Source organism: Podarcis cretensis (genome assembly GCF_951804945.1).
Source record: "Podarcis cretensis genome assembly, chromosome: 11".
NCBI classification, from domain to species: Eukaryota; Metazoa; Chordata; class Lepidosauria; order Squamata; family Lacertidae; genus Podarcis; species Podarcis cretensis.
The window spans coordinates 26,738,973-26,763,107 of record NC_137180.1 but is presented as its reverse complement, the minus strand read 5'-3'; the positions used below and the strand labels follow the sequence as shown (position 1 = coordinate 26,763,107).

At 44.0% G+C, this 24,135-nt stretch overlaps 1 protein-coding gene across 3 annotated transcripts in view; it reads right to left on the bottom strand.

The window, feature by feature from the left end:
* The window catches only part of SLCO4C1 (solute carrier organic anion transporter family member 4C1), a 34,062-nt gene extending 21,849 nt beyond the window's left edge, over nt 1-12,213 (bottom strand). Inside the window, exons 1-2 of one of the 3 annotated variants that reach the window (XM_079995508.1) lie at nt 11,099-12,213; nt 4,618-4,881 (exon numbers count right to left, since the gene is read on the bottom strand). In XM_079995508.1, the coding sequence (XP_079851634.1) occupies nt 4,618-4,881; nt 11,099-11,135 (301 nt within the window). In that variant the 5' untranslated portion in view covers nt 11,136-12,213. Of the gene's footprint in view, nt 1-4,617; nt 4,882-10,313; nt 10,884-10,905; nt 11,033-11,098 lie in introns of those variants that run through there. The other 2 variants (XM_079995507.1, XM_079995506.1) reach the window with 2 other exon arrangements.
* Between the last annotated feature and the right edge of the window lie 11,922 nt (nt 12,214-24,135).

The following is a 24,135-nucleotide window of genomic DNA, read 5'->3' as shown; positions in this document are numbered from 1 at the left end:
TCATTTTGTTTTACAGCTTTAGAGGGATGCGGCTTTGGCAGTCAAGTTTGTTGATGATACAAAAATAAATAAATTAGGGTGGCTAAAACCACATGGGGTTGTAAGGAACTCCAAAAGGATCCCTCTAAACTGAATGGGAAGTAAAATGGCAAGCGCAATTCAATGTAAGCAAGAGATGCACACTGGGGTAAAAATAAAATAATAAAAAATCCTAATTTCTCATGTATGTTTATCAGGTCTGAACTGGGAAAATACCTTGGGGCCACAGCGGACAGCTTGAAGATGTTGACCCAGTGTGCAGCAGCTGTGAAAAGGGTGAATTTCATCCTAAGGATCATGAGGGTAAAGACTGACAATAAAACTGCCAAAATTGTAATGACATAACACAAATCTAGAGTGCAACCACACTTGGAATACTGTGCATAGTTCCAGCCACTGCATCTCAAGAATTATACGATGGTGCTGAAACAAGGTGCAAGAGAAAGTCCCCTATGAGGAAAGGTTACACTGTTCTTGGGGGGGGGGGGGTTAGTTTGGAGAAAATATAAGTGGGAAAATGATAACGATGCATATAATTTTGCATGGTATGGAGAAAGCGTAAAGCAAGTTTTTCTCCGTCTCTCATGATACTAGGAGTCATGGCCGTCCAATGAAGTTGGATGCTGGAAAATTCAGAATCTGGACAAAGATGCCTAGGGGAAGCCCACAAAGGGGTTATGAGTGCAACAGCAGTCTCCCCAAGAGGCAGTGATGGGCACCAACTTGGAAGGCTTTTAAAAAGGAACAGACAAATTCATGGAGGATAAGGCTATCAGTGGCTGCTGACCACAATGGCTGTGGTCTACCTCCGCTGCTAGATATTTAGTTGACAGAGCAGAGTCATCTGCCTCTGAGTGACTGAGAATCCCACCTGTGGCGTTCAGGTCCTGCTTGCAGGCTTCTGGTTGGCATCTGCTTGGCCATGATGAGAGCAGAATGCTGGATGAGATCAGCCTTAGTCTGATCCAGCAGAGCTCTCCTTAGGTCCTTAGTGAGGTTGTCTTGAAGAGTGCCTGAACTCTAACCCGGCTCGGCTAACCTCAATTATGTGGCAATTTATCCTCCTAAAAACCTTGCCAATTTGAATGTATAATGGGAGAAAGCGAGTCTGTGTCATCCCATATGAACGAAGATGAAACGTGCTTGACCACTGGGCTAAAAGATGGTGCCTCAAATAGACATATTAATTTGACTCTTCCCCATCTGAAAGTCTACTAAAGCCCCGTTCTACTGCACTTCATTTGTTTGGGGCGGCAGGTTTTCCTCAGTGACTGAAATGAATGAAACCCTATTGATATCTACCATTCCAACTGCCTAGCACTAGCTAAGGAGCTATAACAAACTTACACTGTGTACACACTACACCTTTAAAGCACATTTGAAGCACATTCTTTCCCTTGAAGAATTGTGGGCACTGTGGTTTGTTAAGGGTTGTTGGGAATTGCAACTCTGCGAGGAGTAAACTGCACTTAGCCTAACTCTTTGAGGGAAAGAGTGTGTTTTGAATATGATTTAAAGGTATGGTGTGTACACAGCCTACAGACCAGAATCTTGAATGCCAGCCATTAGATGTAGTATTTATAATTTCTTTTAGTTCAGTTCAAGTATTTTTCCCCGCACTCTTCAGCCAACGAGCCTCTCAGTGGGGTAACCTGTTCTGAAACTCAACGTGGCCTCCTTCCAAGCAGCCGGTGGACTGCAGAGCTGTGTTTGCAACGCTCTCTGTCAGACACCTATTCAAAGACGTTGGAGCCTTCCCTACTAGGCAACCTTTTCCAGCACTCATTAACTCCACTTATGATAAAGAGTAATGGGATTATGTTTGCTTCCGCCAGATTCTCACAGAATAAGAAGATTACAGAATTTCACGACAATCCACTTGTAAAAAGAACCAACAAGAAAATAAAGGGGAGATAAAGAGGAGCAGCGGGAAACACCCTTATGGAGACCACTTCTTTCACAAACAATATTTCATTGCAACTGTGGGAGGTTAACTTTCATTTACATCAACAGCTTTGGTTTGCTGGTAGGTAGCCGAAGATGTAAATGGTCTCTAAACTGCAAGAAGTGAGATGCTTAGATTGAAGTGGCCTTTTCCAACCGTTTGGCTTCCCTTTCTTCCCTCTGCTATGGGATAGAGAGGCTCCATAACCTTGGTTAAAATGGTGGTGCTAATACAGTGGTACCTCAGGTTACATACGCTTCAGGTTACATACGCTTCTGGTTACAGACTCCGCTAACCCAGAAATATTACCTCGGGTTAAGAACTTTGCTTCAGGATGAGAACAGAAATCATGCTCCAGCAGCGTGGTGGCAGTGGGAGGCCCCATTAGCTATAGTGGTGCTTCAGGTTAAGAACAGTTTCAGGTTAAGAACGGACCTCCGGAACGAATTAAGTACTTAACCCGAGGTATCAGTGTAATACAATGCAATAGTACAATTATGCCATTTATATGTTATAACACTGGGGGCATCTTAAAACATAACATTAAGAATTAACTGAGACACCTTTTGTGTCAGGGCTAGCCCAGGATGTTTTGCCGCCTTAGGCAAAATTGAGAATGCTGCCGCACGCATTCACACCACCTGAGGTGGCCTGGCGAGTAAAAGGAGGTGGGTGGCAGTGGTGGCATTCAGGTGGGTGGGTGGGCAGAGGATGAGTGGATCCACCACCAGTGGAGGGATGTGCCACTTGAGGCAATGGGTGGGCCATCCCTGCTTTGTGTTGTCTTCTGCTCTTCATGTAGAAACTCACTACAAGTCAGCTAATGGCAGAAGACCATTTCTATTTTTGATGAGGCTTGGAAGCCCTCACAGACTAGGTATTTAACTTCTTCACCCAGGCATTACCTCTCTGAGCTGGCCTTCTGGGTCATAGCTGTTTCTCTTAAAGGTTAAAAAGAAAAGAAAAGTGGTCTCTTAAAGGACCACCATGCTATATATTTAGGTGATAATGCATACATTACATACACCCTGATGAATCAGAGATACATAGAAGGTTATCAAACTTCTAATTAAAAAAATAATTCAGCAAGTTTAAACACTGCAGGCGACACACTTAAAAAACAAATCTGCACCCATTTCTGGCATTTTTCCCTCCCAGCAGCTCTCCCTAGTCTGGGCTGCAAACTGCTTTTAGTTTTAAAAGTGGGTTTGATGAAAGGAATTACAAAAGCCAACAGGCCATAGAGAGAGAGAGAGAGAGAGAGAGAGAGAGAGAGAGAGAGAGAGAGAGAAATTTAAGAGAAACAAGGAAAAGAAGGGAGAAAGCCACTAAGACAAAACCAGGCAGGTAGACAATTCAAGGGAACTCTAAGTAATAGGAGCAGATAGAGTTCACTGGAGTTAGACAAAGGTGCACATTCAGAGTCTCTCAGGCCTGTCTCTGGTTACAAAGTCCTGGGATGCAGACTCCCTGCCAGGAGAGCCTGTGGTTAATAAATACTGCTGTGTGAGAGCAGGAAACAGTGGAGTGGGTGTCATGTGTGCTCTCAACCCTGCTGTCATGCCCTCACCAGTCCCACCGCGTGCCAAATTATAATCGGTTTACTTCATCATGAATAACTCAGAGTAGAAAGCAGTCCAAATCTCCAGACCTCACCCCTACCTTTGCATAGCCCCACCCTAGGTTCACATTATTGATTATGGTAGTGCCATGCTATTTATTTATGTATCAATCTATTCAAATACTGCTATATCCTAAAAACAACAACAACAACAAAGCAGTTCCTGACTATGATACTGATCTAAATTGCCTGCATAAAGCTAGGCAGCATAGAAAAATTATCAGCAGGCATTTAAAGGTTGAAACAGAAGGCACCTGCTGAATCTCTACTGACAGAGCATTCAATTGGTCTTATTTTATGAGCATGGTGGAATCCATCTATTGGCTTTTACATAAAGGTAAATTGCACACTAAGCAAAACAAGAAAACCCCATAGATAAATGTTGTCAATCTCAGGTATAATAAGGAGGAGGGGGGAAACCGTTCGAAAGCCGAGGGACAGCTTCTGAAAATTGTTCGAAAACTGGAACACTCACTTCCGAGTTTCGATCATTCAGGAGCCGATTTATTCGCAAGCCAATGCTTTTGAGATCCAAGGTATGTCTATATACGAAATGTATAAATTCAACTTGTGTTTAGATCAGGAGTAGGCAACCTAAGGCCCGTGGGCTAGATGCGGCCCAATCACCACCTCAATCTGGCCAGCGGATGGTCCAGGAATCAGCGTGTTTTTACATGAGTAGAATGTGTCCTTTTATTTAAAATGCATCACTGGGTTATTTGTGGGACCTGCATAGAATGTGTGCTTTTATTTAAAATGCATCTCTGAGTTATTTGTGGGGCATAGGAATTCGTTCATTCCCCCCCCCCGGAAAAAAAATAGTCTGGCCCACCACATGGTCTGAGGGACGGTGGACCGGCCCACAGCTGGAAAAGGTTGCTGACCCCTGGTTTAGATGATAGATGACATAGACACACACACACACACACACACACACACACACACACTGTATATCCAGTAACCATAACTTCAAAATGACAATGAAAGAAACATTTAAAGCATAAGAACTTACCTTCTGCTTTATCCCCATATATATATGGTCCGGCAGTAAAATGTGGCAAGCAAAAAACAAGTGCTCCTAGTGCTATCAAGAAAGATGCAAAGGCCAGCCATCTTGGTTTGTGCCCTCTTTCTCCGTAGAAGGATATAAAAAGGCAGAGCAAACAGAAGGAAATGTCATAGCCGGAGGAGATTATACCAGTGAGGGAGCTGTTCAAATCATAACGCTTCTCAATGGTGGAAATGCTCACGTTTACCAGTCCGTTTACCACAATGCCTAAAAGAAAAGAGAAATAAAATCAGATAATCGAAGGATACATCGATATTTTTTTTTATAATGATAGCACCTTTCTACACGGGCTCCCTTGTCTCGCAAGACAGACAGATGCCAACAACAACAACAACATGGGCTGGGAAACGTTCTGCTCTTTATACATCAGTACTGTTCCCCCAGGGACGCAGGTGGCACTGTGGGTTAAAGCCTCAGCGCCTAGGGCTTGCCGATCGAAAGGTCGGCGGTTCGAATCCCTGCGGCGGGGTGCGCTCCCGCTGCTCGGTCCCAGCGCCTGCCAACCTAACAGTTCGAAAGCACCTCCGGGTGCAAGTAGATAAATAGGGACCGCTTACCAACGGGAAGGTAAACGGCGTTTCCGTGTGCGACTCTGGCTCGCCAGAGCAGCGATGTCACGCTGGCCACATGACCCGGAAGTGTCTCCGGACAGCGCTGGCCCCTGGCCTCTTAAGTGAGATGGGCGCACAACCCCAGAGTCTGTCAAGACTGGCCCGTACGGGCAGGGGTACCTTTACCTTTACCTTTACTGTTCCCCCAAAGTATTTTATTATTGTGAAATTGGTACAATGATTTGAGCCAAAATATACACAGTGAAGTAGTGGGAGCTGGGGTATGCGTGTTTATTTTTTATCGATTCACCATTTCAGACACTGCTTAGAAATGCAAATGATTAAGCAGTATATAAATGCCAGGGGGGGAATCAAGAGAAATTGTTTTTTTTAAGTACTGCCATTCACTACAATAGGGCACATTCACCCATATTAGTTGCCACCAATGCATTTTCGAAGCGGCACATGCCGGTACCACCACCTCTTCCCTCCTCTGCGCTACACCTTTGCCTATCGCCGCTGCTGCTGGTCACTGCAGACAGTTATTCAGCCCAATGGTCTGAGTCAATTTCCTATGAAAGCTGCCTATTGTCAATTTTGCCATTTGCTGTGGTTGTCCTGTCACTTTAAGAGTTGCGTACACCCCATATACTTAAAGCACATCACAAACACACACCAAGAAAACAATATTTGGAGCTGTGATTTCTTAAAGAGTCCTGGGACCTATAACTCTGTGACGGGTAAACTATAGCTCCCGAGATTCTTTAATATTTAAGTGTATGGTATGTACACAGAGCTGTCTTCAAAAACGCTGCTCTGAACTGTCCAACACCTTGGTGGATTAAAAGGAAGTTTGGACTATGACTTCAAAGCTTGCAAGCAGGAATTCTCAAATTGCATTCTTCATTTGTTAAACAAACTACTTGTGCAATTAGCTCTTCATGGGCAACTACTCTATTATTTTGTATAATCAGGGTTCCCACTAAAGAATAATTAATAACCTTAAAAATTAGCAAGTTTTATTCCCTCCAAAGCCCCATAAGACCAACTTGCTTTCATGCCATCTGTTCTGGAATGCAGTACAGTGGTACCTCGGGTTACAAACTCCGCTAACCCGGAAGTAGTTGCGAACTTTGCCCCAGGATGAGAACAGAAATCGCGTGCCAGCAGCATGGCGGCAGCAGGAGGGCCCATTAGCGAAAGAGTGCCTCAGGTTAAGAATGGTTTCGGGTCAAGAACGGACCTCGGGAACGAATTAAGTTCGTAACCCGAGGTACCATTGTACTGCAATGTCAGTCCAATAACATGGAAGTTTTCTCAAAAGTCCAATTGAGCTCCTAATTAATTATATTAGTTTTAAATGATTTTTTAAGATATATGAATATAACCATCTAACTTTGAGCCCAAAAGATCCCAAAGACTGGTCTGTAATACAACTCAGTTAAGCAGCTCTAGTATTGCAGCTTTTCAGGTCAGACTCATTCTGGTCATGCAGCTGCCCAGTTCTAAATTGTCTCTTTTGAAGTTACAGATGTAGAATTGTAAATAAATTGCAATCTCTAAAAACTGCTTAGGCCAATAGGCAGAACTTGTTTTTCAGGCCCTCTACCCACTGATGTGACACATCATGCCTTGTAGAAAGTCTTTGGCTATGTATGATTCCTGAAGGAACAAAAACATGCCTATGTGTTGTTTGCTTTCGTAACATTTAATTTAATGTGTGGGACAAAGCTCATCCACACCCACAACCAAGAGAGGCAAGACTTGGGTTCAGCGCCCTTAAAAGCAGGAAAGAAGGTGGGAGCGACAGGGTTAAGAAACGAACCCATCCCTCAGCACAACCTCAACTCAATATGAGAGAAGGATGGGAGACTCCAATTCGCTTCTACTTCAAGTAACACAAGGTCCCATCATCTCTGGTGTGGGTGACACTTCCTTATGGCTCCATCCCAGACTGTTTCTGCCATGTCTTGCATATAGGAAATGTGTGTAACAGACTGATGGAAGGAACTTTATCTTCAATCAATCCACCTCATGTGATTTTCTGCGTACATATGTTACCAGAGCAATATGGGACTGAGCCACAAGGAAGTGCAACAAAGCTGCCATTGTAACGTAAGAACTGTCCTTGTGAAATTTGATCTCTTAGCAAGAGACAGTCAGTTGCTGGTGTATACTCAATATCACATTACTACCACCTTGGAAGACTAATAAAAATGGCCAGTCATATCTGTAAACATAGTGAGGATTCAAATCCAAGGTTGTGGCTATAAAACTGGGGAGGTGGTTCTGCTGAACCCAATAGCTTTGAGTGTCCCTGAGCTCAGAGAGTCAATTGTCCTCCTACACCTTGAACCATTGTTTTCAGCAGGTCATTCCAGGACTTGGCAGGGTAAAGTTGTGCCTGCGAAAAGTACCTTCATCTCCACAACTGTCAAAGGACACCAGAGCACTTCCTGAACTGTTAGCCAAATTAACACATAGCACAGGAGGGTGGTAACAGGCTGGCACCATCAGCAGGCTTGGCATGGGCTTCAGGAAGACATGGTGGCACCAACACCTGAGTGACTCCCACTGCTTCTGGAAGAATCTCCCTCCAGTGGGTGTATGGGTGATGCCAGAAGGGGGGACAGCGGACAAGCAGCTCACCCCCACACTTGCCCTCCCATTGCTGGACCTCCATTAAAATATACTGTTGTTTTACTTTATGTTAACTTCTGGGACACAACTTGCCCACCTAGAAATATGCTTTGCCATTTCTGTGCCCCCTTCCCCCCCCAAAAAAAAAATATTTCTTGGTGCCACCATTGAATGTGTGGGTTGCTTCTTCCACTGTGTTGTGTTTGTGTCTTTGCCCCAGGCAGTGGGAGCTGCCTTGTTTTTTCTCCTTCACACTTAAACTAGGCAAGCGAGTGGAAGTTGAAAGTATTGGCCCTCTGCCCAGCCTCCCACAGGGTGTCAGTAAAGGATTAAGAGATAGTTGGTTCTCTGGCAGGTAGGGAAGTAGGTGGTGGTGGCGGTAAGGAGAAGTTATGGCCTTCTCACTAAGAGCTTTGTCCTACAGATTTCTAGTATATTTCATATAAAGAGGTATATTCTCAAATAAAGGCCTCCCCCCCCATTTTGTTGGTTTTAAATAGGACTGCAGCCTCATTTTATTTTACAGATGTTATAACCTGGATGGATTGCTGGTTAGAGTGTTGAACCAGGACCTGGGAGACCCAGGTTCAAATCCCCTCTTAGCCATTAACCGAACGGGGTAATTTTTCACCAGTCACAATCTCTCGGCGTAAACTACCTTGCAGGGGTTCTGTGAGGACAAATGGTGAGGGGAGAGAACGATGTACAGTGCCATGAGTTCATTGGAGGAAAGGTGGGACAGAAATGAAAGAAATACATAAAGATAATGCACACGTTGTCCATCCATACATTTCACACAATCATAGAATTGTAGAGTTTGGAAGGGCCTCTGAGGTTCACCAAGTCCAACCCTCTGCAGTGCAGGAATATGTAGCCGTCCCATGTGGGGATCAAACTTGCATCTTGGCATTTTCAGCCCCTTGCTCTAACCAACCGAGCTATCCAGGATGAGGGTAACAGAGAGCTCCACCACTGGGGGGTGAGCAAGCAGAGACCACAGCCACAAGGAGCAGTTGCAGCCACCCCTCACCTGCCCCCTTCCTCTGAATAGCATGGCAGAGAGCATGTGGCTGAGTTTGCTCACTCACATTGCTGCTGCAGCAGGGACAAATTGGAGCCAACTTAGCTTAGTGGGAGAACACAAAAGATCCCAGTTTCAATCTCCACATATGGAAAGAAAGAACTCACTCTGAAACATTAGAGTTAGTGTAGGCTGGGGCAGGGGGCTAACCCACTGCCCTCCAGATATGGTTGGACCACAGCTCTCATCATCCCTGACAAAAGCCAGTGTGGAGTATTGGTTAGAGTGTCAGACCACAGGCTGCGAGATGAAATCTTCACTCAGCCACATACCTCACTTGAGCCACTCTCTGCCTCTCCGCCTAACCCACCCCACAGTGCTGTTTTGCTGCTTAAATGTGATGGGAGGGAGAATCCCATTTGCCACCTCTGGCTCCTTGCAGAAAAAAAGGTAAGGTATAAATGCAATGAAATAAATAAAAATAATAAAATAAATAGTCTGTGATGTCAGGGTTGGTAGGAGCTGAGAACCCAGCAACATCTGGGTTGTTCAGTTGATTAGATTGTGGTGGCAATAAAGCCAAAGTTGAAGGTTCATTTCCAATGTGGGACGGCTGCATATTCCTGCATTGAAGAGGTTTGGGTTAGATGATCCTTGGCGTCTCTTCCAACTCTACAAATCTAGGTTGGCCACTCCTGGTGTAGGTCACACTAAGTCTACTAGAAGGACCAGTGGCCGGATTCAGCTTGTGGTGCCCCAAAACCCTGAACCAGTGATGTGCATATAATTATAGAATCATCGAGTTGGAAGGGACCCCAAAAGTCATCTAATGAATTTTAGTCCAATCACGTGCATTGCCAAAATCTTGCCCACAGTGAAATATGAGAGATCCCTTCAATGAATAACCTTGAAGGACACCCGTGATTTGGGGGCAGGGGTCCCAACTTAAATATGGAGGGCAGGTAAACCCCACCCCACATCATAGATCACAAGACATGGTGCACACATACCATTTGAATGGCAATGCCCATCAATAAATATTTGAGGGGTCTGGGTCCCCCAAGGAGTTGGCTCCTACGTTTGGGGAGGTGGCCAGGGTGCAGGTGGAAGAGGAACATAGTTTAATCAAACCATCGAATTGTACAGTTGGAAGAGACCATGGGGCTCGAACCCTGAGATATAGAGTTTCATTCTCTACCAGCTGAGCTATCCCAGGCGTTTGATCTGAATCCTCTCCCCCCCCCCCGCGCCCACTAACCCTCTACTTTCACTTTTTTTTCCATCTGCCTTCCTCCACACCATCGCAACCCATGCGCCACAAGGGCGCACTTGACCACGCACGCCTTGGAAGCCTTGCGGGGGGAAATCTCCGTCTCCTGAGAGTGGGGGGGGGGGGAGAAAACCCCTCTGCCTTCTTTTCTCCTCACCTTGGAAGATGGAGAGGAGACTGTAGAAGAGCAAGTAGCCCTTGGGGTTGTTGCAGACCTGCAGCGCGGCGGGCGCGAACCTGCCGATGCCGCAGAGGTGCTCCTCCGGGTCCAAACTGCAGGACGCGCCCAACGCCGGATGGCCGAGGCGGCCTGGGGAGAGCGCCGCCCGCTTGTGCTCGGCGCCCTCCGGGCTGGAAGGCTCGAAAGCCGGGTTGTCCACGCCATCTTCGTTCATGGCGCGCAGCCCAGCAAGGACCTGAAGCACCTGCCCCCGACTTGCCCACCCACCACCGTCTCCGGAGACTCGAGGCCGCCGGGTCCCAGCAGCAGCAGCCTCGGCGGCTCCAAGATCAGAGCGCGCGCGGAGAGAAATGGAAAGAGAACGGCAGGCGGTGTGGCAAGGAGACCGTCCCGGTTTAAGGAACCGGGAGGAGCTGCAGAAACCCGAGGATGAAACTCCCCGGGAGGTGGGGACCTCTTGGGGAGAGATGGCGAGCGAGCGTGGCTCTGCTGGAATGACCAGTTTTGTGTGTGCGCGCGTTTCGCCCGCTCACATGGCCAAGGCGACGGTTGTCCTCGTTCGGCTCACCTACGCGTAAAGAAAAGGCGCGCAGGGCGCAGCCGGAGGGGCAAAAGGCCACAAATAAGAACAACAACAGAACCACTTTCTTCCTGATGGACATCCCTCTCTCTCTCTCTCTCTCTCTCTCATTCACACACACACACTGCTTTCCAATAGTTTCAGATTCTTCAAGGAATAAAAGAAATAAAGAACAGGGAACCTGTAGGTGTCACCAACGTCCACGCTAAATGTTGCATCTCCTAAGGTGTTTTTTTTGTTTAGAACTGCCACTCAGCTCCCCATATTTCTTTCCTCATGAAACTCACAGCCCTTGCCATGTTGCCACATCCCTAAGCAGGTGAAGCGCATGTGAAAATGTTGCAAACGGGTATGCGAGTATAGGCATGCCTAAGAAATATTTATTTAGCGTCTATGGGATCAATGGGCCAGGGGAAAACGTAATCCAGCTTTTTAAATGAATAAATAAAGCTGCCACAAATGGCAAGCAGAATGGGTTAAAAAAAGAAGAAATTAACTATTGCAGGAGGAGGAGCCCTTCTGGAATGTTGCAGGCAGCCTGCTTGGTGGCAGTTAAGAGTGGCAGTTGGTCAGGGACGCCATGGCAACCAGGCTGATTTGGACCAGGAGTGAGGCTGAGGGCACATTTGATGCTTGAAACACAGTGAGGTTGTTTCCCTGCCCCTGCTGGTTTCAAGTCACTTTCTTACCATGTTCAACGCACCAGAGAGACGGAGGGGGTGTCTTCACCTGGTTGCCCAATACTTGATTTGTTTTCTCTTGCCATTTGTGCACATGTTGTCATCTGCACATGCGCAACAGCTGCCTGTACGCACCTCAGCTCAACAGCTTCTTTGAGGGAAAGTACCTGAGTATTTCTCAAGAAGCCACAGGATATAGATGGATTGTGGCTAACGCCATGTGCATACAGCTGCAGACACCAGAGGTGGGAGCACAATGGAGCCAGAGTAAACAGTAATGTGCACACAGCCCAAGGCATGACATATGGAGAGTCTTTGGCGCTCAGGTGTTGCTGAACTGCAAGTGCCATCATCCCCTGGCATTGGCCATGTTTGCTAGGGCTGACAGGAGCTGTAGTTCAGAAATATCTGGAGGGTTGGAGGTTCTTGACTGCTGCAATCCACATTCCTTCTGAATATGATCATGAGATATCAATGCTATATCACCTCTAACCTTTGGGAAGAAAGGGAGTCCAGGTTTAAAATATGGCTACTTCCACTGATTTCATGTGGAATTACTGACAGAAGCAAGGAATACTAAAGCTTGCTATGCTTTAATAAATGTACTGGTATGTGTTTCTCCCCCCCGCCCCCCTTGTTATCAGATGTGTTGGATATCCACTTTGATCTAAGTGTTGGCAAGACTCAATTTTTAAACAAATTGTATCTGATCCTTCAAGTTACTAGCTCAGCTCAGCTCAGTTATTAGCATGAGACTTAATCTCAGGTGGGTTCGAGCCCCACTTTGAGCAAAAGACTCCTCCAGTGCAGGGGGTTGGACTAGATTACCCTCTTGGTCCCTTCCAACTCTATAATTCTATGTTTCTAAACATGGAAAATAGGCATAATTGCTTGTATCACTGGTGTACGCTAGCAAAGTCTCTTGTGAGGGCTTTTTTCCTGTGGATTTTTCTTTTCTGTCTTTTGCTGTTGGTTGTTGACTTTAAATATTATATACACATTGTATTTTTAATGGTGTTGTGCTTGTAAGCCTCCCAGGGGATAATTGTTGATTGGCAGCTGTTAATTTGTGGCCCGCTGTGACCCTTCTTGGGTTGCTTGTTAAACTGGAAAATTAAGTCCTCCACTTAGAAATGACAGACAGGTATGATCACAGTTAATGTTTAGCTTCCTATTGTTAGATCAGGAAGGGACAAGCTCTTCAGATAGGTTATCACCTCTCAACCCAGTTATATAGACACCCTGAGTTTGATAAGACAGGAAACCAACTTTTTTTTAGTCTTTGCTTTCATTTTAATCATTAAACACTCATAAAATTGGTTGCTTTCTGCCATAACATCTAGGAATGTTTTCAATCTGAAAACAGACTTTCTTTCCAATACAAGAACTCTCCTCAGGACCTTCATCCTTCTCCTCTTCTCTGTCACTCTCTGTCGCTGAAGAGGAACCCACCTACCACATCAAATGCAAAACTCACAGAAATATAAACAAATATTGCACGCACTCTCACTGACAGGTCAACACCCCACTCTCTTTCCTCTTCTCCTATATTCTTCTTTCAAGCCTAATCACAAGCCCCTTTCTCCGGGTGATCTACTCTCTTTCTCCTGTTCTCAATCTCCCTTTCTTTTCCTAAAGCAAGTGGTTCAAGTCAATGTCCATTTTCTTTCTGAGAACACCTTTACCCATTCAGCCACAGGCCCCCTTCTCCTTCCTGTCAACATCTCTGTCGCTTCCCCAATCTTTCCCTGGGCAATTTCACAGCATCCTCCTTTCTCCGTGGATGCTGATAGCTTCACTCCTTTGAAACGTAGCCTGTTTGGTCATGTATCACTTATCGTAGAATCAAAGAAACATGGAATTGTACAGTTGGAAGGGACGCCAAGGGTCATCTAGTCCAACCCCCTGCAATGCAGGGTCCTTTTGCCCAATGTGGGGCTTGAATTTACAATCCTGAGATTAAGCGTCTCATGCTCTCCCAACTGAGCTACTTGTTATGAATGTCTGTGTTAACTGATTCTGTCTTACATCATTTAAATAAATATGCTGATTCACTTTTATTACAGTAAATTGCTTGAATTATTAATTGGTGGTATTCTTTGACTTCATAAATCTTTAAACTTTCTGTTTCTGGACATGCCCTGTGTCATAAGATCCTAAGATGGGTGTCATACGGTTACATATGAGAACTGCAGGCTTGCATGCAAACTACACATATAACCTTTTATTAATTTGAAGCATGGGAACTGAATATATATATGCAGGGGCAGATTTAGGTTTGATGAGGCCCTAAACTACAGAAGGTAATGGGGCCCTTTATATGTCCAGCTATCCTTTGTCAACAACAAATTGTCACTGTTTTTTGTGTTGAATATATGCTATAGGGTAATTTATGGACCTAATAGGTATCTAAAGCCATTTGCACATAACAAAATATGTATTTTATCAAAGTAATTGTTGAACTGAAATACAATTAAGAAGAAGTATATTAATAGTGAAGAAATTGGGGGGGGGAAGAGAGTGGGGCCCTAAGCTATAGCTTGTTTAGCTTATACGTAAATCCTGCACTGTATAATATATGTTTGGTTTTTGCACCTGCAAACACATACACATATATCTAGGAAGGGCTGGGAAAGGTAGTAGGTAGATGAGGGTTGTTTTCCCTTCTCTGTCCAGCCTTCTTCAGCTGTCTCTTGCTCATCCATCCCCATCTGCATAAAGTAGGATTAGTTCCTCTGCTGCCCAGTCCCACTCCAGAGCCTGGAGAAAGAGAGAGGGAGGCTGGGAAGGAAGAGAATGGGTTGGTTAGGACAGTGTTAACTTCTTCCCCACTTGGCCTCCATGGCTCCTGAAGTGTCATGTGATAAGCCAGGTTTGTATGCTCCAAGTTTTTCCTCTGCAGCTGTGGCTTTACCTGTCCTGCACCCTGAGGCAACAAAGGGAGGGAAAGTAGCCATGCCTAGCCCTTCCCCAAAAGCCAGATTTGTGTGGCTTAGTGGGCCTAATTTGTCCTGCAGGTTGAAGGCTTCCCTCTGCTGCTTAGGAATATCACACCTGTCCTCCATGATTATGGATTTGTCCAATCTTTTATAAAAGTGATCTCAGGATTGAAGAATGCATCACATGGAAATATGTGTGACGAACACCTGACATTTCATTTCTGTCAGGGAAAAGCAGCATCAGGAGGGGTGTATTTGGTGTTTTGTTTTGTTTTGCTTGCTTGGATGATCTCTCAGGATCCCTTCCAATTCTTGATTCTGAGAGTTATTGAGCCTGAAATTAGCCATGCAAGTCTGGCCCAGGTACATCATTTGTTCGAGGCACATTGTTTGCCAAATGTTTGGCCAAGCAAGGGCTGCCAATGAAACCGAATGTTGGCTGGTGGTTTGAATGTTCCAGTAAGGTGCCTCCCTCCCCGTTAAGGAATGTTGTGATTCAAATGCCTGCAATCCGGGGAGAGGCTCAAGAGAGACACAGAGAACTCAGTTCATTTCTGCAAGAACCTGGTGCCAGCTGCTTCCCTGAAGGTCTGATGTTGGAGCAGCAGGGCTTTTCTCTGTGTGCGCGTGTGGGGGGGGGTGTTTAATGCTGTAAATAAACATCACTTTTGCAAAATGCCAATATGGCTCCTGTGACCTTTTCCAATGGAAACCAAATCCAGGTAAGCACTGTTAAGAGAATTGAGGTGTGCACAGTGCTATTTTCCAGAAAAAGAGGTGCCAGAACTCACCACGAACTTCTCTCTTGTTCTCTTAGAATGGCAAGGGCACTCAGCTGAGCTTCTGTGAGCTCTGGCTGGGGGAAAAAACCCCTGGATGTGCATAACTTACCCAGACCCTGTGATCACCATCTTCATGTGCCACCTCCATGAGAGGGCTGGGCCTTTTCTGCAGTGGCTCCCTGTTTGAGGAATGCTCTCTCCAGGGAAGCTTACCCCTTCAGCCAGGCTTCTGGCTGACTAACATCCTATATTGTTTCTGCCTGGTTTGCTTTTGTTCTTATTATGTATTTTGTGTTTTTATCTTGTATTTTTATGCTGTAAAGTACCCTGAGATCTACAGAGGAAGGTTGATATGCAAATTTAATAAATAACAACCACAACAATACATGCACAGAAGACAAGGTGAATGCCCTACTCTAATGGATGAGAGTAAACATTTAACCTTATTTCTGTTTTTGTGTTTTTTTAATCTACCAGTCAGGAATGTTGTAAGGAGCAGTTCAGTGCATGCATGTTTTGAACTTTGCTTTATTATCTCTGCTCCTAATCTTAAAAGCACTTTGTTATGGTTCATCCTCAGATCAGTACATGACTCCTCCAGGTGCTCAGAATCAATGAGACACCCATGGTGATAAATATGCCTGCTAAATAATGTTATGTGCCACCAAAAAAAGTATATAAACAGTTAGTGCTCAACCGCACTTCAGCTTGCCCCATGCCTAGAAACCATGGGTCCAAGCAGTTTTCCATTTGACCCACTCCTTTCCCAGGGAAAACCTGCTCTTTAATGCTAAATCAGAGCAACTATCAATCTGGAGAAAACCTGAATTGCCACTTGTGCCAACTGAGCACCAAAGAGCAGTTTTCCCTGGGAGAAAGCAACAGGGCAAGAGGAAGTGTGGATAAGCCCTTAGAAACCAGAATCCAGCATTTTGATAGCAATACGCTACAAAAAACAGGTACTGCATACCTTAAAAGAAAAAGAAAGCTAGCAGATTTCATACGTCTCAGCTGCATAGTTTTGTGCACCCAACATATGTAATAGTTGATACCAGAAATTATAAATAAATTCAGTTAGAAACTGAACTATTGACCCCAGCTGTTGGCCTTCATCCAGCTAAAATACTCAGGCAATCCAAAGAACATTTTCTCAGAGGTAAATCCCACTGAATTCATCAAGTGGAAGGAACTGCTGAAGTGGTCAAACCAGTTTCTTTGTTACAGTAATGGGCCTAGCCAAGTCTGTTAGGCACTTATTTCTATTTCTAAAAAGCTGCTCAAGTACATATGCATTGCCATAGTAACAGCTGGCTGGTTAGGCTCTTTCAGGAGGGAGTAGGCCTGCTTCTCACAAACAGAAACACACACACACACACACACAGCTGGAAGCTACATAGTTTTGCAGGTAGGAAAACAATTGCCCAGGAACTAGCCTTTTGTTTTAGTCCTGTCAGGAGTTGGCCGTTTCCCAGGGTGTCTGGAGTTGGAGGCTAGAAAGACCCAGAGAGGTGTAAGCTGCTGTCTGTGCTGAGTCCAAGGCTATGGCTTTGGGGACAGCAGCCCCAACCCTGGAAGCTTAATGGGGAAGCATGATCTTTTGGAGGGCTAATTCTGTGAGTCCTGTGCTCAGTACCTATGCGCTTATACATTTGTGTAAATAAAGCGATATGTGTTAAAGACACCGTTGTTCATGTGATGGCCACTTTAAACAATAAGATCCATTGAATGAGGTGAATATTAGGAGTGCGGATTCAATCACTGATGCTAAAAACCTAAGCATACTTACTAGGTGAGTAAACTCCCAAGTGAACACAGTGAGACTTACTTCTAAGTCAACTTCCATGGGACTGCATTACACAGGGTATATAAGATCCAGTAAATGAAACAGTTAAAGTTGTCCTTAAGGTATTCCTCCCCACATTTTTAGGCATTTTTCCAAGCACAGGCTTATGCCAATGTTTGCATGGTGCAACTCATAACTCTTCATCAATAATACTGACTGCACCTGCTTTTCTGCAAACGAATACCTCCTCCTCCCTGCTTTTTCTCATTCTCCGCCTGCTTTCTTCTCTCCTCCTTTTAGCACTCTTGCATGCATTCTCTTTCTTCTTACCGTCATCTCTGCATTTTCTATCATCTCCATACTTCCCATACAGATCTAAGAAGAGAGATAAAAAGAGTAAAGGCACACATATCTTGAATTTCTGTTTCAAAAATCTTCTTTATCTCTCTCTCTCTCTCTCACACACACACACACACACACACACACCCTGGGTGGGCAGCTCAGAGTCAATGGGGAGGGGAGAAAAAAGAGGGGAAGCAGCCGAAACGGGGAGAGAAAAGGACACACCACTCACATCTATCCTGACCACAGCTAGCTGGCAGGGCTTCAGACGTGGAAATTGCTTCTCCATCAGCTCTCCCACCACCATTACCATAAGATCCTTCTTGCCATTTTGGGGGGGCAAAGATGTTATATAACTGTGCAAATTCCAACCAGTACCAAGCAAGTCAGTGCAGGCAGGGGGAAAACTTAGCAAACTGAAAGTAAAATTCGCTAGAGGATGTTTTAAAACAGCATTACATCTGCCAGTACAAATAATTCTGCAAAGCTGCTGTGTTGAAAGAGGGTGAGAGGAGAAAACTGAAAAATTATTCCACAGATCAGTCTGATACAGAAATAGAGTCAGGGAATTTCCCTGGAATTTATATTATTTTAGAAGGACAGAGGACAGCACTAATGGTCACTCAAACGTTTTAACATGCCACTAAGAGGTGACAAGAAGTTACAATATCTAGGAATATTTATTAGGTCTGAAATGAAGCATTCTCTATGATTCCAAGGTCTGGTTTTCACACACACACACACACACACACACACACACACACACACGTGTCCAAAGGCTAGTAGATATTGTACAGCTGCAGCACCCATGGAAACTTAATGGGGAAGCACAATCTGTTGGAGTGTTAATTATGTGAGTCCTATGTTCAATATATATGTGCTTGTACATATGTGTAAAGAAATATATGCATAAATAAAATCACATATGTTAAAGACACCACTGTCTTTAGTAACTTTCATTCCAAGGAAACCAAACCCTGGGTGAGTGCTGGGACCTCTGAAGTCTCTTGCCACTCAGACATTGGCTTGTGTGTAACAATATAATGGAACTAGATAGTATACCAAATTTGCAGTGCAAGCATAGGTACATTTACTCAAAATGTCTGCTTTCAGTGGGACCTCTTCTAGTAAGCATGCTTACAATTGCAGCCTTAAGTTCCATTCCATTCAGCATGTCTTAGTTTTGACAATTGATATCTGCTGCATCAGAATGGAGGCCAAAAGTTAGGAAGGCGATGAATCCCAGCTGAAAACAGTGGGGCTTAAGGACACATAAGTTTCATGGTGGATTACAGCACGACAAATTTGCTGCTATCTTTAAAGAGTTGAAGAAAATATGTTTCCCCTTCAGTCAACTCTACTTGAACATTCTTTCACAAATGAGAGGGTTCTTTGCTTAGTATGTTCAAGCAATCAAAAAAATTCATCTGCAACTCTAATACAAGTTTAATAAGGTCAATGTAGTTCAATGACTTTTTAACAGCAATGCTGCTGGGACCATCTGGGTGTTTTAGAGGGATTTCCCCCATATTGCTTATTTTGTGACTAAAAGGTGTTACTCTCTCAACTTTACAGCATTTTCTGGCCAAAAACAGCTCAGGGAGTGTTTTCCCAGCAAATGGTGAGTTACTGAACAGCTCAGATGAAGGTCAGTAGCCACAGTTTCAACATCTGGTGCTGGCCGACATCCAGATGTGGCTGGCTCAGAAAAGTCTCTTTCTCTGTGCAATCAACTTCCTAATAGCTGCTTCTGCAGACTCAGTATATGCATTTCACGAAATGGACCCCAACTTCTCAGTTTTAAAGAGTTGCCTGTGGATTTATAGCACATTCCATCCTTTTCTGTGTGGACAGTATGGGCTCATGCACACTTCTGTTTGCCTTGTGATTTCTAGGTACGGGAAAATTCACTGTTTACTGTTGAATTGGAACAAGCATCAATCCACGGAAAACCCAATTGACATTTGCTCCAATTAAGAAGTAAGCAGCAGGTTTTCTCAGGGAAAGCAGCAGGACTAAAGAAAAACCTCGTGGACCCATGCCTAGAAATTACAGGACACTTGGAATAAATTACAGCACAAAAAGAGCTATGGATGAGCCCTGTCTTATGCTGATTGTTCACTTAACATGCCCATTGGTGTGGAAGAAAAGGGTAGGTTATATAGGTTTGTAAATTGCAATCTGTTTAGTGGTTTAGTGGTGTTCCTCTAACACAGAAGTACAGTGGTACCTTGCTTCTCAAACTTAATCTGTTCTGGAATTCCAAAACTAAAGCATTTCAAAACCAAGTCGTGCTTTCCCATAGAAAGTAATGCAAAATGGATTAATCCATTCCAGACTTTTAAAAACAACCCCTAAAACAGCAATTTAACATGAATTTTACTATCTAATGAGACCATTGATCCATAAAATGAAAGCAATAATCAATGTACTGTACTATAAAATAAATAAAACAGTATTGTAGATGATGAAAATGAAAATCAAAAAATTTTCTTACCTGTACTGATGATAGTCATTGTTTGGATGGGGGGCTTTTATCCATTTCCGCAGTCACACAATCAATCAATGAACAATCAATCAATGAAATGGGATCCACACAAGTCACAAAAACTAATTTGCTGAAAAAGCCTCAAAACAAAAAACGCAAAATAAATAGCAAAAACAAAAGCACCAAATATAAGCTCCAAATATCACCTCAGAACATTGAAATCGGAAATGGAAGGCTTGAATGGCAAGGAGGGGGGCGGGCGCAAATTAGCAGTGGAACAGGAAACACAGAGGACTCAAAACAAAGCACATTCAGCCTCCAAAAAAAAGTTCAAAAACCAGAACTACTTCCGGTTTTGCAGTGGGTTCCAAGTTGTTCTTGAACTAAGCTGTTCGAAAACCGAGGTACCACTGTAGCCATTGTTGGCTATTCCTGTGTAACAGATGCATAACAGATAGAATTTCATCAGGCATTGCAAAGGGGGAAAGCTGTACCTGTGAAACATGCCACACTGCCTCTTCTGCCAATCTCAAAGCTTTTGAAGGGATACCATATTTATCAAGAAAGAAAGACAGGTTAGGAAACAATGAAAGATGGAAACCTACACATGTGGACATTGAAAGTTAATATGTTTCTACTGAAAACCAACTTGTGGATGGGTTCCAAAATATAACTACCTTGAGAAAACAAAAACAAAAAATAGGTTGGTTATGAACAGGTTGTGTATAATTCTTTTGTCATATGCTCAACTACCTGAGAAACAAAAATCAGTCATCAGAAAAACAGGCTCAAAAAGAAGCACCCCAACATTTTTAAATAGAATAACCTACTTCCAAAAAGAGAAAGACTATGATCATAATCATACAGTACTGTGTTTCATGCAAGGAGACTTTTCAAACTGTTGCATTTATGCTTGTGTTCTGTAGGCACCTAATTCTAAACTATAGTGAGCATCTGGCTTTATGTCTGAACCACATGACTGGGTGACTAGGACATGAATTATTTTCTTTTCTTTTAATGTGCTAAAGCAGAAATTGTTCAGCTAAACAGAGGCATGATCAGCAATCAAACACTAACAGAATCAGTTGTCATTGTAGCGGGCAGGTGAGGTGGTTAGGGCATCTTAAAAACAAAAAGCAAATAGCTTCTTTTCAATATTTGAAGTGACAGAAATTTCCAGCACTGTCCAAAGGATAAATTGCATTTGGACTTTATTGAAGCTGACAAATTTCACAGCAAATTGGAGAGGACATAACATTAATACATGTTTTCTAGTCGTGTGTTATTGGGGTAACACTGTTATTTTTAACAGATACATATTTTCCACAGTACACCATACTAACACTTTGAATGCACCAATAAAAAACATCTACAAATATAGTCTACAAATATATATTGATGCATGCCATGCACCATATGACATATGGTTTACTTACGCATATATATATAACCTGAACCTATGGTAAAGGAGTTCACAGCACCAACACCACAAGAGAGTATTGTTTCCCCCATAGCTGCAGCCTTGGATTCAGATGGAAATTAATCAATGCACTCTATCTCTCAACCTGCCCCCTTCCAACTTGCTGCATTGCATCTTGCTCACATCACTCCAAAACTCTCTGATCTGAACCCTGCCTTTATCCTTCTAACCAATGTGAGTTGAGGGAGGGGCCCACAACTACTTGCTACCTTGCACAGAGCCCCTGCCTTTGTTCTCTTAATGGCCCATCGCCCAGGCTATCACTTGCCCAGGAAACTAGACTGTCTATTCCAAGAATTAGAAAGGGATCCAGGCATTCAGCCTAACCCCCTAAAATTTTCATAACAATATATATATATATATGAAGTTACATTTATGTAACCTGAAGGAGCGTCTCCACCCCCATCATAGAACCCAGACACTGAGTTTCAGCTCTGAGGGCCTTCTGGCGGTTCCCTCCCTGCAAGAAGCAAATTTATAGGGAACCAGGCAGAGGGCCTTCTTGGTAGTGGCGCCTGCCCTGTGGAACACCCTCTCATCAGATGTCAAAGAAATTAACAACTATCTGACGTTTAGAAGACATCTGAAGGCAGCCCTGTTTAGGGAAGTTTTTAATGACTTATGTTTTAATGTATTTTTAATCTTTTGTTGGAAGCCACCCAGAGTGGCTGGGGAAACCCAGCAAGATGGGCAGGGTAGAAATAAAGTATTATTGTTGTTCTTATTTTTTAAAAAACCCAAAATATAGATGAAGTCAATGAAATAATAATGCTTTCAAAGAACACTTGAATTGGGCTAGTATCGTTCATTATATTGTGCATATGACAGAGAAGACTTCTCAGAAGCACTGTTTATGACAAGGTGGGAGAAAAGTGGTTAGAGAAAGAAGAAGACAGCTAATAAAGTAGAGAAGTGGCAGATAGGAGATGGCGGGGAGGGAACAGTGGATATAGTCAGTTTCTGACCCCTGCCCTTTCCTCCAAGGATGTGGAGCCTTGAAAAGAGTTGAAAATGGGCAGCCTGTAAAGTATGCTATACATTAGCCAATTCCCTCTTGCCTCTGTTTGTTCTCTGTTTGTCACTTAAGAACAGATCCTATATCAATGAAGCAGCCAGTAGATTTCCCACCTTAGAACATACTTTTGTTCACATTACTTCCCTTAGTATCATTTGGGGACAGCGAGTTGCTTTCTATCTCTATTAGATTTTCCCCACCTCTTGCTCTCATGAGTAAATCCCATCGTGCCATTCTGTTGTATCCTCAGTTAACATGTTTGCTTCTCTCAAGTCCCCCACCCCCATGCCAAACTACATAAAAAAAAAAATACTTCTGGCTTATGTTTCCCAAACCCCTAGCTTTTCCTTCTCTACTTCCCTAATTTCTACATCCAGACATCATCATTACATGGCACCCTAAGCTAAAGCTAAAAACAGTATGTTGCTATTAAATAAAACCTCATGTTCCTAGTCATTCTGCCCCTCCCACCTCCCCACTTAAGAAACCTGCAGTCTGTTTTCATTTTCCATACTACATCACTTCCCCTTCCACATTTCTTCCCATTCATGATGAAAATGTTTGAACATTCTATACAGTTTTTCAACATGATGGGGCAAAGAAACGTTGCCATGTAACAATGGGCACCTAGATAGTCTCGCTCCTCTATCCCTACCTGCCTTGTCTCCCACAGGTTAGGGGGCACAATACTTGCGTTGCCCTGGGTTCTGGCAACCCACATTATACCACTGGCTCAACTCCCTTAAAGTTTGTCATATATTAATGGAGTGCTTGATTAGCTGGCTAGCTCATCAGTGTTTTCTTGGAATTCTCTTAGTGAGTAAGGCTAATGGAAGCATTTTGTTGCAGGTGCCACAATTGCCCAAGTCTTCCACCCTCACTGCCTTGGAACAGACACTCTTTAGCTGAGTCACAGTGTTGATAATCTGTGGAAAGGAGGTTGAGAAACTCTCTTTCCTCCATCCCCACCTTCTCAGTACTGAAGAGAAGGGTGAAATGGAAAGATGCAGGAAAACACTGAAACCCAAAACTGAGTCACAAGGGGATAATCAAAAGGGAGTAGCAATAGGTTATTGAAATTTGCCTCTGCGCTGCTGGGCCATTTCACTGACACACATTCGGGGTGGGTCAGTGTTACTGCACGTGCACTAGTTCAACTTGTTATGGAGAGGGAGATTCCCTCAACTGGGCAGATCCAGCAACTTGACTAATTAGCTATTAAGCTAGAGCTGAGAATTCAGCTTGGAAGAATATGTGTCAGCTTAGGGATTTCATTATCACACAGGTGCACAGGTGTTGCAAGCTAGAACTGCCTCCATGTGGTTTTTCCATGTACACAGAGGCATAGTGTGGACAGGGGGATGTCACCCATGGCACAGGTTTTTTTTGGAGGGGCACATTCCTTTGTGGCATCCTTCTCTCCACTTGGAGGGCAGCTCGAGAAGGACGCAACAGGCATGTGCCCTGCCAGCCCTGTGCCACTTTTGCAAGTTTCCCAAAGCGGCGCTGATCTCGCAGCATACTATAAGTCCGTCCCTCAAAGCAGGGTGGCACAGACTGCACTAGAGGACCAGGTACAGCCCCACTCAACTCCACTGGACAGGAATATGCAGCACTGAAACAGAAACACCTAATGAGATGAAGAAGAACCACACAATGAAATGTGGTTAATGAAGAGGCACCCCGAGGTCCTCTCATGTCAAGAAGTA